Source organism: Brassica rapa, chromosome A06 (assembly GCF_000309985.2).
Source record: "Brassica rapa cultivar Chiifu-401-42 chromosome A06, CAAS_Brap_v3.01, whole genome shotgun sequence".
NCBI lineage: Eukaryota > Viridiplantae > Streptophyta > Magnoliopsida > Brassicales > Brassicaceae > Brassica > Brassica rapa.
This window is the reverse complement of record NC_024800.2, coordinates 11150190-11170293: the sequence shown is the minus strand read 5'-3', so window position 1 is coordinate 11170293 and position 20104 is coordinate 11150190. Positions and strand designations below refer to the sequence as shown.

Here is a 20104-nt window from a genome sequence, read left to right as displayed (position 1 = left end):
AAAGTGAATTTTTAACTTTAAAAAGGTTGATTTTTAGGATGAAAAGATTCATAAGTGTGTGTTATTTAAATTAATTTTCTAAATGCATTGAAAGTTCGTTAGCTCGAAGCTAAACTATTTCAAACAGCACGGAGTCAGTCATTAGATTTCGATCACGGTTAACTTTTTTGTCAAAGAAACATTTTTGTCACTTTTTTTTAGTATCTTTCTTTTAGCAGAACTGTTCACAAGATAAGAACAAGCAAAGAAGACTCAGAAGAGTGTCGGTTGTAATGGCCAACGCAACAACGGTCAGTGTCAACTTTCTGCCATTAGTGAGTGTCTTCCAACATTTTCAACAAATGAAGAAAGAAAGAAAAGCAATAAAAGAAAAAAAAAAACAGAAAAGAATTCGGAAACAGAAAAGAAAGTGTACAGTTCAAATAGAATTTGAATTTAGCTAGTTCGGTTCAAGTAGTTTTAGTTTTCGATTAAGAAAACAAAAATCTACCGAATTGAACCAAAAGTTTACAATTTGGTTTCAGTTAATTTGATTATTCAATGTTGTTATCAAACTTAATAAAAAAACTTGGGCTTTTTAATTATGTTAATTCAGTTAGTTTGATTTAAAATACTGGTAAGATTGATTTAGTTGTAACTTTAAACAAACACGAAGTAACTAATTGCCGAACCGAACCTCTGATTAAATTAGTTTTGAAGATATGTTATAACTCTGTTCAAAAACCATAATCGAACATGAACAAAAAACCAAAAACTTCGGTTCGGTTTGGAATGTTTGGGCTGGTTCAAAACCACAAGGATAGCACAAAACATGAGGATGGATGGATTAGTGAGAGACTAAAAGGAGTAATGTCACAAAACCCTCATTCTCCAATAAACTGTATATACAAAACAATCATACATATATACGTATATAACTATTTAAACCCGTTCTTGGAAATTGAGTGATCGCGATAGAGCAGCAGGGTTAGCAGAAAGAACATGAGAGTTATTGGTTTGATCCTTGTTACTCTTGTTCGTCTTCTGATCAAACCCTTTGAACATACCGCCGCCTTTGCTTCCCAATGTTGAACCTTCGTTCTTGATTCCCAATGTTGTCCATATAGAGCTCTTTGCTGCTTCGTTGGGATCGTCTATTCTCAACGTTTTCGGGACTATAACGCACCCGTTCCTCTGTTTCCGCTCTGTTGAAGAATCCTCGTCTCTGTAGTGCTTCCCGAGAGTGGGAGAGTTTGGACTTGAACCCTTTTGACTCATAGGTGATGAGGATTGATTCGGCGGTGCCATTGGGATGGTCCAGTAAGGATAAAAGGGCATTGGATACCCTGGAGGAGGGTAAAAACCTGGTGGAGGCATCGCTGGATTCCACGTGTATGGCCATGGAACACCCGGGATGCAAGCATAACCATTCATGTTGTTGTTGTTCACTTGTGGTTCAACAACTCTGCAGCTTTGTGCTCTTGTTTCATCCACTGAGGTAGTCACAGAGGAACCACTCGAGCAGTCATCTCCATTCTCAACCCGAGCGTTTCTAGCTCCGTTTGAAACCTTCTGGTCTCCTTGTAGTTTCATCACGGGGGTCATGGGAGCAGCGTGCTGCTGATGAGGAGCTTGTAAACCAAAGCTCAGCACTCGTGTGTTCGCCTGTAAGCCCGGATCGAGCCTTGCAGCCTGGAGAGCCTCGGAGATGGTGATGTGACGGTATTGGGAGGAAGAGCTTTTGTGCTTGCGGCGTCCTGCACCGACGGGCACATTCCTCATGGTGCCTCCGGCTGTCCAGTATCTCTGACAGGCCTTGCAGAAATGGCGAGGCTGGTTGATGTTGTAGTTGTTGTAATAGCAGAACTTGGTGTCCATGCTTTTGCATCTCGGACAGGGAAGAATCTTGGTTGGTTTCTTCAGGGTTTTGCCGTCTGCTGTTGTCTGCTGATTGGTCTCATCGCTCTCTATCTGATCAGTTGATGTCGCCTCCTCTTTGTCCCCTGTCTCTGGTTTGGAATCATTCGAATTGTTTAGACTCTTGTTGTTACAGTTATTCTTCTTCTCTGGAGTGGCTTGCTCTGTAGTTACCTGAGGTAATAAAAAACAGTTAGTTAAAATAAGAACAATGGACCAATGAATAAACAAAGTCTCTAAAGAAAGTTCTAGACCAAGAATCAAACAATTTATTCTTAAAGTAATGAGAAAAAAAACAATCTTCATCAACTCCTCGAATCTCTAAGACTATTATAACAAAATTAGAAAAACAAAAACATAAAGATGGAAACTGATAAACACAAATTGTAGATCCAAAGAACATAACAATACACTGAGAGTTTTAATCTGATTCAAAAAAGTATTGGATATGATGATGAGCTCGAAACAGAGGATTCTGTCAAAGTTGTCTGATTTAAAGTTTATGAGATTCAGACAAAACAGGTTTGTCTGTTTGGTGATTCAGAGATTAAAAACTACCTTTGTAAGACTTCCATTTACTTCGGTCTGGTTTTATTAACAAGTTTCAATATTAAATTGTTTTTTTTTAATCCCTTTTAAAGAAAACAGAGCATAATCAATCAGTAAGTACCTTCTCTGGTGATGTATCATCTCCGCCGCTGTAATCCTCTTCTAGAGCCACCGCCGTCGTCGGTTCAAAAACAGCCGGAAAAGGGATTTTCATACCGAAGAGCTTAATAGCTGGATCTCTACTTTCCATCATCATTATTTAAATATGTTTTTTTTAATAAATATTTGTGTGTGTGTGTGTTTGTGGAGATTTGGGGGAAGATATGGAGGTGAAGTGTTGAAAGAAGGGATTTAGATCCGTATAAAAGAGGAAGGGGGTACCACGTCAGCATCACCATTCATTTCTCAGCCACAAGTTTATGTGGCCTCCGATATTTTCCTTTTTCCCACCTCTTTATTAGCGGGTCGGGTTTCCCGGTTTTAATAATCATAAATATTACTAATTCTTATCTTTTTATGTCTATTATTCGCATCTTTTTTTTTTTCCTTTTAATTAATTAAAAGAGGTTTTGAGCTGAAGCATCTTTGTATATATATCTTCAGACTTGAAATAAGATGATGATGTTATACGGTTGAACTTTAAACTTCGCTTCTTCTTCTTTTTCCCAGGTTTCTATCAAGACATGATTTTTTTCAACTAAAGTCCTTTTAGATTAATAAAGGTAATATTGGACTAGTGGTTTAGTGTTTGGAATTAGTTTTACTGCGCCTCAACTTCAATTTCTCCTATTACTATCTTTAATCGATGTGCCCGGCTTGGAGAGATTAGTCGGATTCAAGGTCCAAATCACCGTTCGTTTATTCGAAATAAATTTTATTTTCTATGAACTATTTATTTTCTCTTTTTCAAACTAATGTAAAATTATGTTCTATCACTTTTTTTTTAACAGCGATGTTCCGCAGCCCGTAGCCACTCTCAAGGAGCTGTCCGTAACCCGTAGTCACCCCTGGCCCGGAGCCAGCCTGCGCTAATACCTTTAAGTGGCGTAAAGCACTCTGTGGCCACATAGGGTTTATGGACGAGTCGAACCCAGGAACACGCAGCCAAACGGTATGACGCTTAACTCAACTGGGTACCACTAGCCCACCACTACGTGGTTAAATATGTTCTATCACTACATCGAAATGAATGAGTCTTTGTGATGTTTCTCGATAAATTAGTTCACTTGTGATTCTCTTTAGCTACAAAACATGGAGACTTCACGAAACAAAGAGCTATTGACAACATTCAGTTTCTTCATCAATTGTTGGTAATCGGTTTTCAAAGTTTTTTTATTATATAAATGCCATAATTAAAGTATATAGTTTTTTTATATTTTACTCTAAATGTTTTAAATAATATAGAGACTCGGTTTGAAAAATATATTACATTAAATTTAGAATTGGTATGGGTGTAAAATTTGTTATGTTAAATGACATATTTAATTTTAATGTGAATAAAGAGACTAAAATAAAAATATCAATGAAGGTTGTCGATATATTTTTTTTTCAGTTCAAAAATAATATCGACAACTTTTTATATTTTTATTAAGTTACTTATAACAAAAAAAACTTACATATTTAAAACTTGAAAGTGGTCCGTAATTTATAAAGTAAAAAGAAAGAAATATTAAAATTGAAAATAAATTTGAAATGCTTTCCAAACTAATGTTAACTAGGATCGAACTAGCACGTCCGTGCATATATATAATATATATATATATATATGTTTTAAAAAAGATAATCTTTAAAATACAATTATTTTTTATTTATGTAACCAAATATTATTTTTGAAAATTTTATATATATTGAAATTTATTTTTTCAAAATTGTACTAATCATATATTCACCATTTATTTTATTTATTTAAAAATGTAACAACATATTAATAATGTACTTTTAAACATTGGTTTTATATGAATTATTACAAATTTTAAATTTTTATTTACAAGGTTTGTATTCTTGAGATAGTTTATGTGACTAAATTAAAATAGCTAATATTATATTTTGATGATATATTTTATTTAATGTATTATATATTAGTTTTGTGATTTTTTTTACTATCAAATGTGTCCTATATTAAATATGGTAAAAACAGTAATTTCATAATATAAATGTATTTGGGTTTTACAGAATTTTTTTTTGTTCAAGATTTATATTTTTTTCTTTTAGGATATCATCTATGAATAAATTTAAGATATTTTTTTTAATTTCTAGTTAGTGGCCTTACATAAATTTTTTTATGGTAGATAAAAATTAGGACCCTAAATTAATAGATTAGATGGATAGTTCAACTAATGTTAATGGATAGTTTGTTTCTTTTAGGTGGAAAAATATAAAGTAAAAAAATAGGAAAATGAAAAATATAATGTTACTCTCATCAAACTTAAAATAATAATAGTATTTTTTTAGTTTAAACTTTAAACAGTATCTAGTGTAACTAAGACGAAATGTAATTCTTTTTGATTGGCAAATTTATAAGATAATTAAGATTTTTTTTTATCAGCCAGATAATTAAGATAATAAAAAAAATCATTTTTTGTTCACTCTAACAATGATAACCGGTCAAAACCTAAGTTGAATATTTTTAGCATTTCATTTTCTTAACATCTATTTTTTTTTACACCAGCTATACATTTTACATCAATAGAGAACATCCTATGTTCTGTGTTCTTTGTGCAAGTCAAGATGAACAAAGAAATCGTATCTTTCTAGTTTCCAGGTTTCATCTCAGATATGGAGAAAGCTGTCATTTGGATTGCTTGGTTTTTGATATTTTTTCTTTCCCAGAATCTAATAAAAAACAAAGACAATACAATTATGATCAAAGAGATATAATTGGATGTGCTCAGTATACTATGCATGATCAGGAATCGGACCAGTTAGTTTGTACGTGTGGATAAGGAAAAGCAAAGGAAGGTTGGATTCAACGACGTGTCAGTAAATCATTGGATTTCAACAAAAAGGTTCCGTAGGTCGCTGCTACATTGTACAGTTTATCAACTTGCGTTTTTGGAGAATCTATATCAAAGTCTACCTTTTGCCACCTCAGATTTGTGTTGGCCCACGTCATATCTGCGCATAGATTTCTACAAAATTGCATATCTTTCACTTGGTCGATCTAATAACTACCCTCCACGTGTTCCGCTGTGATCGCATCCTAACAAGATTTTTTCTTCTTGTGTCACTCGCTGGTTTTTAAATGGTAACAATGGCTAAAACTAGAAACCAAAAATATTACTCTATGTGTTCGAATGGAGTAACGGGAGAAGTGTTCATCCCGCACAATGCAGTTCTCCCGCAATAAAATCACTATTCATATTTTTTTGTTTTTAAAATCAGTTCAAGCGAAAGATCTGCATTGATCTGTTTTTTTCTTTTTTTTGTCTAATAAATAATTTTGTTACAAACATTTTAACTTAAAATATATTTATCCAATTTTATAAATAATGTACAATGATTAACTCAAACTATATAGTTCACATTAATACTATTTTGTCTTTTTAAAATTATAAGCATGACGTCCAATCGCTGATAAAACGCAACATCTCTTAAGGAATAAGATAAAAATCTTCCTACATAAATATCAGCACAGATAAGTAGTTAATAATTTTTTTATGTTTTAAAATAGTTGATGTATAGGTAAATGATTGAAATTTTGTAAATCTATTGAGAGAAGACAATTTTAAATGTACTCTTAACCGAGAACGAATATTTACTGAGTTGTAAGATCAACTAATTTTCATGACCAATTACTGTTTTAAAGATCCTACACCCACTAGTAAAAAGTTTTGTGGTGATAAGTTCGACCAAGAATTTAATATTAGCATAATCTACCAGTTCTCCAAAAATAACTTGATCAACTAGAATAAAAATAGAAGAGGTACAAGTATCTTATCAAAATTTCTACAGCCATTCGGTCGATTCTACAACATATGAGATATTTGTTTTCATATTTTGGTGTAGTTTTTATTGTTTTAATATATATAATTTGTAGTTTTGAACTGCTTTTTCCATTTATAATTTATAATAAATTACTTTATCTGCATTTCTTCTTCATGATCCACTTGTTCTGCACTTGTCCCATTTCATCTGCACTTGTCTCGCTTGATCTGCTTGATCTGCAACGCTTGAACTGTTTTTACCATTCATACCCCATATGTTCCAAAATAGTTGATGTTTTGGGTGTATGCAAATCAGTTAAGGTATACATTCTTTCATAAAAAAGTAACACTAAAAATATAAACTAAAAGTAATTCAGCCAATCCTTAAAATAAGTATAAAACATCATTGCTCACATAATTTTCAGTAAAACTAAGATTAATATAAAAATACCAAAATATCATTTATTTTAAAACATCAAAAACTTTCCAAAACGTCATCTATTTTGGAACGGAAGGAGTACCATGTTAGATGACAATCCGCGCCATGCGCAAGATGAGTTTTTTTTTATTTTAAATATTGTATTTTATTATTATAAGCAATACACATTTTGTTATCGATAACCTATTTTACATTTGATTAGGAGTGTGCATTTGGGTACCATTCGGGTTCTATTTGAGTCTATTATGGTTTCAGTTTTTTCGGGCTAAGATTTTAGTCATATTCGTGTATTGATAAATTTTGTTTTGGGTTCGGTTCGGATTCTTGCGAGTTTGGTTCGGGTTTGGATAATTCATTTAAACTATTTTTAAAAAATTAAAATTTATTTATACTTTAAATTTCTCAAAATATAAAAGTAAAATAATATATAAGATACAAATTTGAATAATGTATGCCGAAATACTTAAACTTAACATAAAAATTGGTTTAGCCTAAATATTTGGATAGGAAATCAGTAGATATTTTCAAGTATTTTTGGTATTTTGAATATCGTTTAGCTATTTTAGACATGTATTTTAAGTATTTGTATATATTTCCAAGTATTTTGAATAACTTAAAAATATCTTATATATCTTATATATTTTGGATATTTTTAGATATTGAATCTAAAAATAATTAATATATTTAAGTATATAAATCTAATTCATATATATTCGAATACCTGAAATATTTTGGTTTAGATCGGATTTGGTTTCGGTTCTATAGATACCAAAATTTGAATATGTTAGAATATCTAACCAATTTCGTTTCAAACTGAGTAATAATTTTTCGGATCAGATTTGGTTCAGTTTTCTGGATTCTGATTTTTTTTTCCAGCCCTTATATTTGATTGTAACAATGTTTTAAACGAAAGTGATGGTGGTTCATATTGATTTTGGGTATGTAACAATTTTAAAACCAAAACACATTCTACTATGTACGAAGACCATTTAGTTAATCATTAAAAATTGTTTTAGGCCCATTTAAAAAAACGATGGGCTCAGACAGGAAATGAGAGACATTCTGGGCATTCAGAATCTTGGAGGAATGAGAACTTATCTAGGATTACCAAAAAACCTTGGGGGCTCAAAGATTCAGGTTTTTAGTTTCGTGAAGAATAGACTAAACAAACGGGTTAATGACTGGACTTTTAAGTTCTTTACAAAAGGAGGAAAGGAAGTGATTATTAAATGGGTGGTTATGGCATTACCAAATCATGTGATGTCTTGCTACGGATTGCCTTAGGTAACCGCAAAAAAACTGACAGGTACAGTAGCCCAATTTTGGTGGAGCTCAGGGGGAAGTGCGAGAGAAATGCATTGGAAATCTTGGGATAAAGTATGTGTTAGCAAGGAGGAAGGAGGTTTGGGTTTTAAAGACATCACTAATTTCAATACAGTGATGCTTGGTAAACAGTTTTGGCGATTGATTGAGAAGCCAAATACTTTCTTTGCTCGTGTTTTTAAAGGTCGGCATTACAGGAACGCCTCACCCCTGGAACCGATTCGCTTGTACTCTCCGTCATATGGCTGGCGGAGTATTACATCAGCTAGATCTCTGGTTAGCAAAGGACTAATCAAACGGGTGGGATCAGGATCTTCTATATCTGTACGGAATGATCTTTGGCTCCCAACCACTCGTCTGAGACCAGCAAATAAAATCAACATAATCTTTACCCAGACCTCACAATGGATTCTCTTATAGATCTCACTTTGCGAATTTGGAACTCGTAGGCACTTCAGGCTTTAGTGGACCCACAGGATGTGAAAATTATCGAGAGCATACCATTGAGCAGATTCCAGATGGTAGACATAGATGGATGGCATTTCACAACAAATGGGAAATACACGGTTAAATCGGGATATCAGGTAGAACGGGTTTACCCGGATAGAGAAAAATCACCAGTATTGTTTGGACCTACAGTCGTTGTATTGAAGTCATTCTGCTGGAATGTAAGGTGCCCACCAAAGCTTAAACATTTTCTCTGGCAATTGGTGACAGGGTGTATAGCGGTCAAAAAAAATTTCCAAGCGCCAGAGATAACTGCTGATATATGTTGTGCAAGATGCGGAGCTGACGAGGAATCGATAAATCATGTGTATTTCGAATTTCTTCCAGCACTTCAGGTTTGAGCTCTCTCAAAGATACCAACAAATCCAACTATGTTTCCAACACAATCCCTTTTTACAAATATGGATCATGTTTTCTGGAGAGTCTTTCCGCAGTTAGATGATCACCAGTTTGCATGGATACTATGGTATATCCGGAAAGGAAGGAATAGTAAGGTCTTTAGCAATCTGGATATCGATCCTAGGGATACGCCCAAATTGGCGGAAACAAAATCAACCCTTTGGGCTGAAGCCCAGATAGTGAACGAACGAAGGATGGTCCCAGATGTAGAGATTTTGTCTTCACTGTCAAATCCAGGTCGATGGTGTTTCGTAGATGGTTCATTGAAAGAGAAGGATATTTCTCCGGACAGGGTTGGTACAGTACTTTAGAAGGCTTCGATGAGTTGCTTGGGGCGAGGAATGTTCGGGCTAGTCTCTCTCCTCTCCATACGGAGATGGAAGCACTACTTTGGGATATGGAATGTATGAGGAACTTACGTCAATTTCAGGTTATGTTTGCAACAGATTGTTCTCAATTGGTGAAGATGGTTTCAGAACCAGAAGAGTGGTCAGCTTTTGCAATATTATTTGGAAGACATTAAAACCCTGAGAGAAAGTTTCCTCCAATCAGAGATCGTCCATGTACCAAGAGCACAAAATATAAAGGCGGATAGCCTAGCACGCAGTGTTAGGATTCAGCCGTCTTTCGTCGTTCACATGGATCAATATCTTCCGGTTTGGTTTAGAGAGTCTGTATGAATCTGTAAAGTTGATGACAAAAAAAAACGATGTGCTGAAAGAACCGATTCACAAAAATCTATAAATATAAGGAAAAGCTTTGAAAAATTGTTAGATTGACTAGCTTACAAAATAACCATAAAAAAATCCTTAGAAAACTTAGGAGTTTTGGTTTAAGGGAACGCAATTGCACAGAATGGTTAATTTATAAAAATCTAATGTGACCATATCAAGCTCAACGAAATTCTCGACCAAGTAATATATGTTAATTTATAAACATTTATGTAGTTATTATGAGTCATAAATACAATGGAATAATTAAAATATATGCAATCTCTTTTGCTGAGTTATTACCCCCTCCAATACGAATACGAATACGAATATACTATTGATTTCCACTATTAATTTCACACGTTTGAGTACACAATCATCAAGAGTTTTTTAACACATTAAAAGTCGTAAAAATATAAGGAAAGATTTATAAGGTTAGTTATACATATTAAAATAAGGTTCTATATATTATAATTTTTAGTCATTCATTAAATGTTCAGCGCTTGCTATTCTAGTAAAGTTGGTCGATTAAAAAATGGGTGAGAAACTCTCTCAGCTTAAAACGTAAACATACTTTTCATGGTTGTTATTTAACCAATGATCTATGATTAATATATACTAGATTTTGACCCGCACTTTCTAAGCACGGGGTTGTTGGATTATATTATAATACAAAATTTTATTATATCGAAAAACATAATTTTTAACAGCTATATAATCTACAAATTAGTTTATTTGAGATTTTATATGTATACTTTTACGTAAGTTTCTTTTCGACATGAGAATTATATCCGGATAACAAAAACAAACCGAACCGACCCAAAATTATAGGTTTAGTTCAGGTCCAGAAAAGATAACCTATTGTGTTTTTTTTGACCCGCAGGTCTTTGTTTGAGTCCGGATCCTACCCTAGACCCGATCATAAATATGTGTTTATTAGGTATATTTGAATATTTCGAATATGTTTCCGGTATTATGGATATTATTTTTAAGTTTTTGGTTTACGATTAGAGTTTTGATTTCAGGTAAAATTTTCAAATTAAATTTTTTTTTGGGTATTTGGATAAAATTTTGGGTATTTTTCAGTTCATCGTGTCAGATTTTGAATAAGATTTAAAAATTTTAGGTATTTGAATTTTTTTTGGTATTTGTTTGGAGTTTCAAATATTTTTCGTGTTTCGGATATTTTTCAGATTTTTTTATATATTTCGAATTCTTTTAGGATCTTAAATATCCGAACAGATGTGGACTCATTACGTCCATATCAGGTCCAACAACCTTTTGATATAGATTTTTAACGTTATTGTACAAAAACATGGTTGATGAAATATTTTTCTGAGTAAATGTATCATAAAAAATAATATTAAGATCTGTTAAAATATTTGAAATATTGTATGTTTAGAATGATTAATGTAGTATCAGAAAAATAATAAATAGTTATATATAATTCCAACAACTTTTTTATATTAGACTTTTTAAAACTCTTTCCCTTTTAATAGTATTGATTCGTTTTAAGTGAAAAGTATATAAAAGTATAATATCTAAACAAATAATTTTCAAAATCTTAAATAATCAATACTGATATCGTGAAGTCGGGTTAGCTTTAATAGAACCAATGAATTTCTTCATTTTTGTGAAGGTAACATGAATATTCAGAAAAATCATTTTTAAATATGAAAATATTATCAAACTATAGACAGTTGAAAGTTTAGTATATGATATGAGATTTTAGTAGAAAATTTTATATATGATATGATTACTTTATTATAAACGAAAGAGGAAGTTAGAATGTACATATATATATCTTGTAATTTATCTTGCTTTAAATCATAAATTATATGATAAAAATGATAATATAAAACATTAGTTTCAATGCTTTTACAATTAAAATTCAAAATGATAAATATAGTAATAGTAATGATTAGGATTTAGGAGTGAGATTTAAATAAATAAAAGAATTGACTAAATTTATTGTTAGAAAAATATATGGTAACATATTGTTAGTATAAATTTAAGGTAATACAAAAAAATAATGAATTAAATGAAAGGGTCCAAATAACTTTTATAGGTATATTTTTTTAGACTCCTTCCCTTTTAAGTTTTAATAGTATTTTTTTTTTTTGACAACAAAGGCACCATCTTTCATTAAACTGGTCCGGGAGGGTTAGCCTGAGCTAAGTCCGGATGAACCAAAATGTTTACATGGGAAAATTCAGAGTTTTTCATACGAGCATCCTTCGAAAGGAGATCCGCACGAGAATTGAGCTCGCGATGAATAAAGGAAAGGGAAAATAAAGTAAACAAAGAACGGAGATGAAAGAATTCATCTAATTCTGAAGCCAAGGATGGCCAATATTCTTCTTCTTCGATCAGCTTAACCATTTGCAGGCAGTCCGATTCGAAATGCATAGATTCATGCCCCAGTCGGAGAGAATTACCCATTGCCCATAACAGGGATTGGAACTCCGCGTGTATGGGAGAGATGACTTGATTTCTCCCAAAGGAACCCGAGATTGAGCTCCCGTCTTCTTTGTCGAGAACAAAACCCCCACCGAAAGTAGCTTGGTTGATCGCCCAAGATGCATCCACTTGACATCTCGGTTTGTGCGACTCCATCATCTCCTCTCGGTATACCGTTGCTGCGCGCTCTCGAGCCTTACCTGCCAATACGACATCTTGCGCAACACACCACTCGTCACTTTCCTGGCTGGCATTTTGTAGAGAATCCAAAGGAGAGATCTCCACTCCATTGAACAGCTTATCATTCCTTGATTTCCATAAATACCAGGCAATCCATGGAAACTTGATAAGCCTTTGCGTTGAGATTCCTTTTGCAGTGGCTCGAAACAAAAGGAAATCAAAGTTCTCCAGGAGTGACTTACTCGGGAATTGTCCCGGAATTGATGGAATGTCGGACAGCGCCCACGTCTGCACCGCCGGAGGGCATTCGAAGAGGAGATCGTTTATAGTTTCCTCATCTCCTCCACACCTAGGGCACGCTCGTTCGTTTCCGCAGTGTCGTTCAGCCAGTCGGCTGCATACCGCGATGCACCCTGTTAAGCATTGCCAGAGGAAGTGTTTAATCTTCCTGGGAGCCTTCAGTTTCCACACCTTAGATAGTAAGGGATTGATACTCGGTTCTAGCACTTGTTGATCATCACTTTCGCACTTTTCCAGAGTCGCTAGTTCATACCCAGACTTGACTGTGTATAGACCAGACTTTGTATGGGTCCAGCAGAACCCATCAGCCTTAATATTCCTGCTAGGTCGAATGCTCTAGATAAGAGAGATCTCCTCGGGATCACATATGTTCTGTATCAGGTCCATCTTCCATTCGCCGGTACTGTGATCAATTAGATGATTCACATACAGCTTAGGATCTCTCCATGTTCCATTATCTTTGACCAATCTAGGTGTTTGTGTCGGAATCCATTGATCAAACCACACCCGCGTGTTATAACCTGATCCAATCGTATGTCTCAGCCCCTTCTTGAGTAGATCCTTAGCCGCAAGCATGCTTTTCCAACCATACGATGGGCTATTCGAACTGCTTATCTCCAATGGGTTGGTATGCCTATAGTACCTGCCTTTCATCACACGGGCCAGGAGAGAAGTTGGGTGATGTAGTAGGCGCCATAATTGCTTCGCAAGTAATGCGAGATTAAAATTCTTCAAGTCTCTGAAACCCAAACCCCCTTTCTCAGCAGGTTTACATATCTTATCCCAAGCCATCCAGTGTAAACCTTTGTTATGTTCTTTTGTGCTCCACCAGAACTTTGCTATCGCACTCTTTAGCTTATTCAAAACGTCTTGGGGAAGTAAGAAACACGACATGACATAGGTGGGAAGTGCTTGTGCTATAGACTTTATGAGGATCTCTTTTCCTCCCTTCGTCAGAAACTTCGCGGTCCAAGAGTTGATCCGATTGTTTATTCTGTCTCTAATGAACGCAAATACCTGTCGTTTGGATCCACAAATCTTTTCCTGGAGGCCTAGGTAGGTACCCATTCCACCTTCTCGCTGGAATCCGACTGCTGTTTTGATGGCTTGTTTCGCTTCCGCTGGGACTTTGTTACCAAATAATATGGACGATTTGGAGGTATTCAGTTGTTGCCCCGAAGCCAGACCATAGTTATGAATATGATTTTAGAGAGTTGAACAGGTATTGAGAGATTTAGAGAAAGATTAAAGTGAGATGAGATGATTTATGAAATGTAGAAGAGAAACATGATGAACTAGAGAGAGAATATGATGAACTCGTGTTCATCATTAATCAAGACAGAGTTTACAATATATAGAGAGAGACATTAGGGTATTCAGAAGCATTAAGCATGTGAGGTCAAGGATAAGGTTGCTTTAATTTGAATGTAAACCAATGGGGAAGATCACACGCTTAAGGCATCTTTGGGTGAGACTCCTTTTGCCTTTACAGCCTGTGCCAGACTGTCAGGATAAGCCGCGGTCACTCTATCCATCCAAACAGTCATATCTTCTAAGGTAAAACTCCTTTGGCCGTTTACCTCTCTTACCCGGGTAACTTCTCTTCTTGGTCGAGTTATGGATCGACCCGGACAGTACGGACGGTACGGCCAGTACGGCCTCTTGTACGGCCTGGTCGATCCCTAACCTTCCTTCCCTTTGCCTCCACATTCTCACATCCTCAACTCCCTAAGCCATCTTCTCACATATTGATCAACTCATTTCAACACTCCCCCTCAAGCTTAACTTAGTAACTTAGTTAAGCTTGGAACCACCATGAGATCTTCCTCATTAAAAACCTCACCAAGGAAAACCCATTGGGACAAAACCTTGATGAGGGAAAAAGAGTGAAGACCTCATGGCAAAGGGGATCAGCTCCTTGGGGAAAGATCTATGAGCCCCAATCTGGTATGAATGGACTCCATAGTCTTTTGTCTTGCGGCCTTGGTGAACACATCCGCAAGTTGATCCTCACTCCTTGTGTAGCATGGCAAGATCACTCCCAAGACAATCATCTGCCTCACCTTGTGACAATCAACTTCAATGTGCTTGGTTCTCTCATGGAAGACTGAGTTGGTCGCAATGTGTATAGCCGCTTGATTATCACAATGCATAGTCATTGGAGTTCCCTGCTCTATCTCCAAGTGCTTCAAGATTCCTTTGATCCATACCAACTCATTGGTAAGCTTCAGCATTGCTCTATACTCAGCTTCAGCGCTTGAACAAGACACCACCTTCTGCTTCTTACTCTTCCAAGTCACCAAGTTGCCTCCAATGAATGTACAATAGCCGGTGGTTGATCTCCTGTCTGCTCTATCTCCAGCCCAATCCGCATCACAGTATCCCACCACTTCAGTGCTCTTGTTGCATCCCATCCACACTCCAAGGCTTGACGTTCCATTCAGATACAAGAGAAGTCTCTCCACCATTCGCCAGTGATGATCCTTTGGGACTTGCATATGCTGGCTCACTTGGTTCACCGCAAAGCATATGTCTGGTCGTGTGATTGTAAGGTAGATGAGCTTCCCTACTAGCTTCCTGTACAGCTTTGGATCATGAAAGGCCTTGCTATCTTCAACCTCCCCCTCACGTGGAACCTTGTATCCATCTTCAAGAGGCATCTTTGCTGTCTTGTCTCCTTGTATACCTGCATCTTTCAAAAGATCAAGTGTATACTTCCTTTGGGAAATGAACAATCCTTCCTTAGATCTACACAACTCAATTCCAAGGAAGTATTTCATTTCCCCTAAGTCCTTGATTTCAAACACAGATTTCAAAAACTCCTTTGTGGCTTTTATACCAGCCTTATCACTACCTGTTATGATAATGTCATCAACATATACGAGTAGACAGATGATACCTGAAGGTGTAGTGAGGGTGAAGAGGGTGTGATCCAACTCTGACTTCTTGAACCCACGGCCATTCAGAGTAGTACTCAGCTTGTTGTACCATGCTCTAGGTGATTGCTTCAACCCATAGATTGCCTTCTTGAGTCTCAATACATTCCCTGGTTTCACAAGATGTTCAAGACCCGGTGGTGGATGCATGTACACTTCATCTTCTAGTTCTCCCTGAAGAAATGCATTCTTCACATCCATCTGCCAAAGCTCCCACTCAAGGTTCACAGCAAGAGACAATACAATTCTTATTGTATGTAGCTTAGCAACAGGGGCAAAGGTATCAATGTAGTCTTCCCCATATGTTTGAGTGTATCCTCTAGCCACCAGTCTTGTCTTCTTTCTGTCAATGGTTCCATCAGGTAGATACTTAATGGTGAATATCCACTTGCTGGTTACTGCCTTCTTTCCTTTTGGCAACTCACTTTCAAACCAAGTGTCATTCTTTATCATGGCATTTGCCTCATCTCCAACAGATTCCTTCCAATCTTGATGTAGCATTGCCTCTTCATATGATCTTGGTACACTACTTTCATCTAGGCTCATCATGAATGCGCAATGCTCCTTTGGATAACAGGCAAATGAACACACAGCTTGAGAAGGATGCTCCACAGCCTGGGCATTGTAGTACACTCTCGTGTTTACCCAGTTGGAAGCATCTCTCTTCAGCCGTGTGCTTCTCCTCAATGGTACCTCAGCTGGTGCTTGCTCTGGTGCTTCTACTTCAGTTGCTTCCACTTCTCCTTGTTCTGGTAACTCATTAAGCTCTTCATTACTTGGTTCAGCTCCACCTTGATCAGGATGATCCGCAAAATCTTGATTCTCATCCGGCTCAATTCCATTCCCTCCCTCATGATCAAGGTGAGATGGTTCTTCAGCTTCTTGTCTTTCAGATGACTGATTCTCTGTCGACTCCTGGGACATTCCAATTCCAAGGCCTTCTAGTATCTGTCTCAAGCTTGTAGCTCTATCTGAAGGTTGTGAAAGATCCTCCAGCTCTTTCCAATCTTTATCTTCATAGTAGCTCTTCTCTTCAAAGAACTTGACATCTCTTGATACAAGAACTCTCCTTGACTCAGGAACAAAGCACTTGTATCCCTTCTGTGTGGTTGAGTATCCTATCATCATAGCTTTGATACTCTTTGCTTCCAGCTTGTTTCTTATCTCTCCCGGGATAAGAACATAGCTTACACACCCAAACACTCTTAGGTGATCTAGGACTGGCTTGCTGTTGTTGAGAACTTCATAAGGAGCTTTGTCTTCCAGGATCTTGGTTGGAATCCTATTGATTAGGTAGCAAGCCGTGATCACAGCATCACTCCAGAATCTCTTTGGCACTCTCATCTGGAACATCATTGATCTAGCCACTTCCATAAGATGTCTGTTCTTTCTCTCAGCCACTCCATTTTGTTGAGGTGTATAAGGGCAACTCGTTTGGTGAAGTATCCCATGTTGAGCTAGATGGTTCTTGAATGCATGGCCAGTATACTCTCCACCATTATCAGACCTGAAAATCTTAATCTTGGCATTATACTGGTTAGAAACATATGATTGAAAGTTTCTAAATGCATCTAGAACCCTATCCTTTGTTTTAATTAGTGTTATCCAGGTGTATTTGGATTTTTCATCTATGAATGTGACAAAGTATTTGTAATTGTCCCTAGATAAGCATGGAGCAGTCCATACATCAGAATGAACAAGATCAAAGCATTTATCATAGATAGTAGTGGATCTCTTGAACACAGTCTTACAATGTTTTCCCAAAATACAAGCTTCACATTCATTATTTTTAAACATGACACCTGGTAACATTAAGCTTAAGGCTCTAACATGTGGATGTCCTAGCCTAGAATGCCACAATGCACCTCTACTTAAAACGGAACTCAACAAGCAACTAGAACTAGAAATGATAGAAAGGTCTTCAAGTAAATAAAGGTCTCCTTTGGTTACTCCTTGCCCAATCAACTTACTGCTTTCAATATCCTGAAATTTCACATCATTAGGACTGAAAATAACATTGCATTGAAGATCATTGGTACACCTCTTAACAGATAATAGATTAGAAGTAAACTCAGGCATGTACAAAGCTTTAGAATCCTTATTAAACAGTTTCAAGTCTCCTACTCCTCTAATAGGAATTCTATCACCATTTGCAATCATTACATGTCCATGAGCCGGTTCTATGTTCTTTATAAGGCTATCATCACTTATCATATGATGTGAAGCACCTGAATCAATAATCAACGGTTTTATTCCTTGAGCAATATGATTCCTAGGTGATTCTTTTACCAGTTTCAGTTTATCAATGAGATCAAGCAATGTGAATTCATTTCTAGACATCCTATCAGCAGCAAAGGTTGTATATCTATCTTGTTCATTTCCCATTCTATCAAAGTTTCCTAGCAAGCTATCACAAGTTCTAGGCAACACATGAGCAGTATAGGAATAACCAAGGGCTTTACCAGACTCTTTAAGGGCTTTGATCAAGGCATCAATGTCTGACTTCTTGATCACCTCATGATCCATGTTCTTCACAGCTCCTTGGTGGTGAGAGGTTAAGGCTCTTCCTTCACTTTCACCCGCAAGACCAGATGAGCCAGCTCCTGATGCGCCAGCTTCACTTGTCTCTGCAGAAAGGTGAGCTCTTCCCTCTCTCTCCTTGTTGAACTTGGCCGGCTTCAAATGGGGGTGTAGGATCCAGCACTGACTCCTCTTGTGTCCCGGCTTCTTGCAATGGTCACAGTTTCCACTGAACTTCCTTTCCTCTCCACGGTAAGCAGCCTTGTGTGCTTGGATTGCTTCAGCCTTGTTGGACAGAGCCATGTCTCCTTTCCCTCCAAACATACCAAGTGACCCCTCTTCCTTCTGAATCTGCGCACACACTTCCTCCATAGATGGAAGACTCGGCATCCTCAACATGTGCTTGATCACATCATTGAACGGAGGATCTAGTGTCAGCAACAATCCAAACACCTGATCCTGCTCCCTCCTCTCCATGAGTAGCTCTTGATCCGCGGTGCTTGGCCTCAATGATTCAAGCTCAGACCACAAGGATCTATACTTGCCCAAATGCTTGGTGAACTCTTCTCCATCTTGAACCAGTGTGTTGATAGCCTTCTTAATCTCATACACGCGGTTCAGATTGGTAACGTTCCCAAATGTCTTCTGGAGTACCTCCCACAGGTGTTTTGGAGTCTCGCAATAGCTGTAGGCCTCCAAGAGATGCTCTTCAAGGGACCCTTGTAGTACTGAAAGCACCATCAAGTCTTCTTGAATCCACTTCTTCTCGGCAGCAGCAACTTGATCTCCCACACCTTCATCTCCTTCTCCGTCTTTAGCCACTGGCTTGGTTGCATCATCCGTGATGTGACTCCACAGCCCTAGCCTCCCAATGGCTGTCTTCACCAGCCTTGACCACAACAGGTAGTTACTACCACCCTTCAATGCAACAGGAACCGTAATGACCTTGTAGTTTCCCTCCATCTTGCTTTGTTAGAACCGAAAAGAAAGTATGAAAGAGTATGAACTGAAGCTGAAGAACACTCTAAATCTCAATACCAAAGCCAACCTGGCTCTGATACCATATGATTTTAGAGAGTTGAACAGGTATTGAGAGATTTAGAGAAAGATTAAAGTGAGATGAGATGATTTATGAAATGTAGAAGAGAAACATGATGAACTAGAGAGAGAATATGATGAACTCGTGTTCATCATTAATCAAGACAGAGTTTACAATATATAGAGAGAGACATTAGGGTATTCAGAAGCATTAAGCATGTGAGGTCAAGGATAAGGTTGCTTTAATTTGAATGTAAACCAATGGGGAAGATCACACGCTTAAGGCATCTTTGGGTGAGACTCCTTTTGCCTTTACAGCCTGTGCCAGACTGTCAGGATAAGCCGCGGTCACTCTATCCATCCAAACAGTCATATCTTCTAAGGTAAAACTCCTTTGGCCGTTTACCTCTCTTACCCGGGTAACTTCTCTTCTTGGTCGAGTTATGGATCGACCCGGACAGTACGGACGGTACGGCCAGTACGGCCTCTTGTACGGCCTGGTCGATCCCTAACCTTCCTTCCCTTTGCCTCCACATTCTCACATCCTCAACTCCCTAAGCCATCTTCTCACATATTGATCAACTCATTTCAACAATGAATGATCTTCATCAACTCAGCACATTGCTGGACATCTGCTTTGCAGAAAAATAGGCTATCGTCTGCGAAGAGGAGGTGCGAAACTGCGGGACTTGCTTGAGCAATCTTAAGCCCCGTTAATCTTCCTTCAGCTTCTGCACCTTTTATTTGGGAGATAAGAGCTTCTGTCAGGATAATAAAAAGAAAAGGCGACAAAGGATCTCCCTGCCGGAGTCCTCTCGTGGGTTTGATGTTGCCCTTTGCTTCACCATTTAAGAGGACCTGATAGGAGACAGAAGAGATACACCATTTAATCCATGCTACCCATTTCTCTGCGAAACCCATCTT

The 20104-nt window shown here is 37.0% G+C and overlaps 2 protein-coding genes and 1 long non-coding RNA gene across 3 annotated transcripts; 1 reads left to right on the top strand and 2 right to left on the bottom strand.

The window, feature by feature from the left end:
- Nucleotides 1–738: 738 nt before the first annotated feature.
- On the bottom strand, nucleotides 739–2804 carry LOC103873236 (cyclic dof factor 3). Its single transcript, XM_009151659.3, has 2 exons — nucleotides 2567–2804; nucleotides 739–2070 (listed from the first exon to the last, which is right to left on the bottom strand). Exons 1-2 carry the CDS (start codon nucleotides 2699–2701, stop codon nucleotides 922–924), a joined length of 1284 nt encoding a protein of 427 aa, XP_009149907.1. The 5' UTR covers nucleotides 2702–2804; the 3' UTR covers nucleotides 739–921.
- On the top strand, nucleotides 2779–7275 carry LOC103873237. The gene is made up of 2 exons (XR_004448391.1): nucleotides 2779–3285; nucleotides 3396–7275. It is a non-coding gene; the product is annotated as an uncharacterized LOC103873237 (long non-coding RNA).
- A 10282-nt stretch (nucleotides 7276–17557) lies between these two features.
- Nucleotides 17558–18810, bottom strand: LOC117134589. Its single transcript, XM_033292999.1, has 2 exons — nucleotides 18085–18810; nucleotides 17558–17605 (listed from the first exon to the last, which is right to left on the bottom strand). The coding sequence occupies exons 1-2, from the start codon at nucleotides 18617–18619 to the stop codon at nucleotides 17598–17600; spliced, it is 543 nt and encodes a 180-aa protein (XP_033148890.1). The 5' UTR covers nucleotides 18620–18810; the 3' UTR covers nucleotides 17558–17597.
- Between the last annotated feature and the right edge of the window lie 1294 nt (nucleotides 18811–20104).

Coding starts and splice junctions, on each gene's coding strand:
- LOC103873236 (XM_009151659.3), bottom strand. CDS start 2,701: ATGATGATGGAAAGTAGAGATCCAGCTATTAAGCTCTTCGGTATGAAA. Junction 2,071..2,566: donor ATGATACATCACCAGAGAAG/GTACTTACTGAT, acceptor TTATTACCTCAG/GTAACTACAGAGCAAGCCAC.
- LOC117134589 (XM_033292999.1), bottom strand. CDS start 18,619: ATGGAGAGGAGGGAGCAGGATCAGGTGTTTGGATTGTTGCTGACACTA.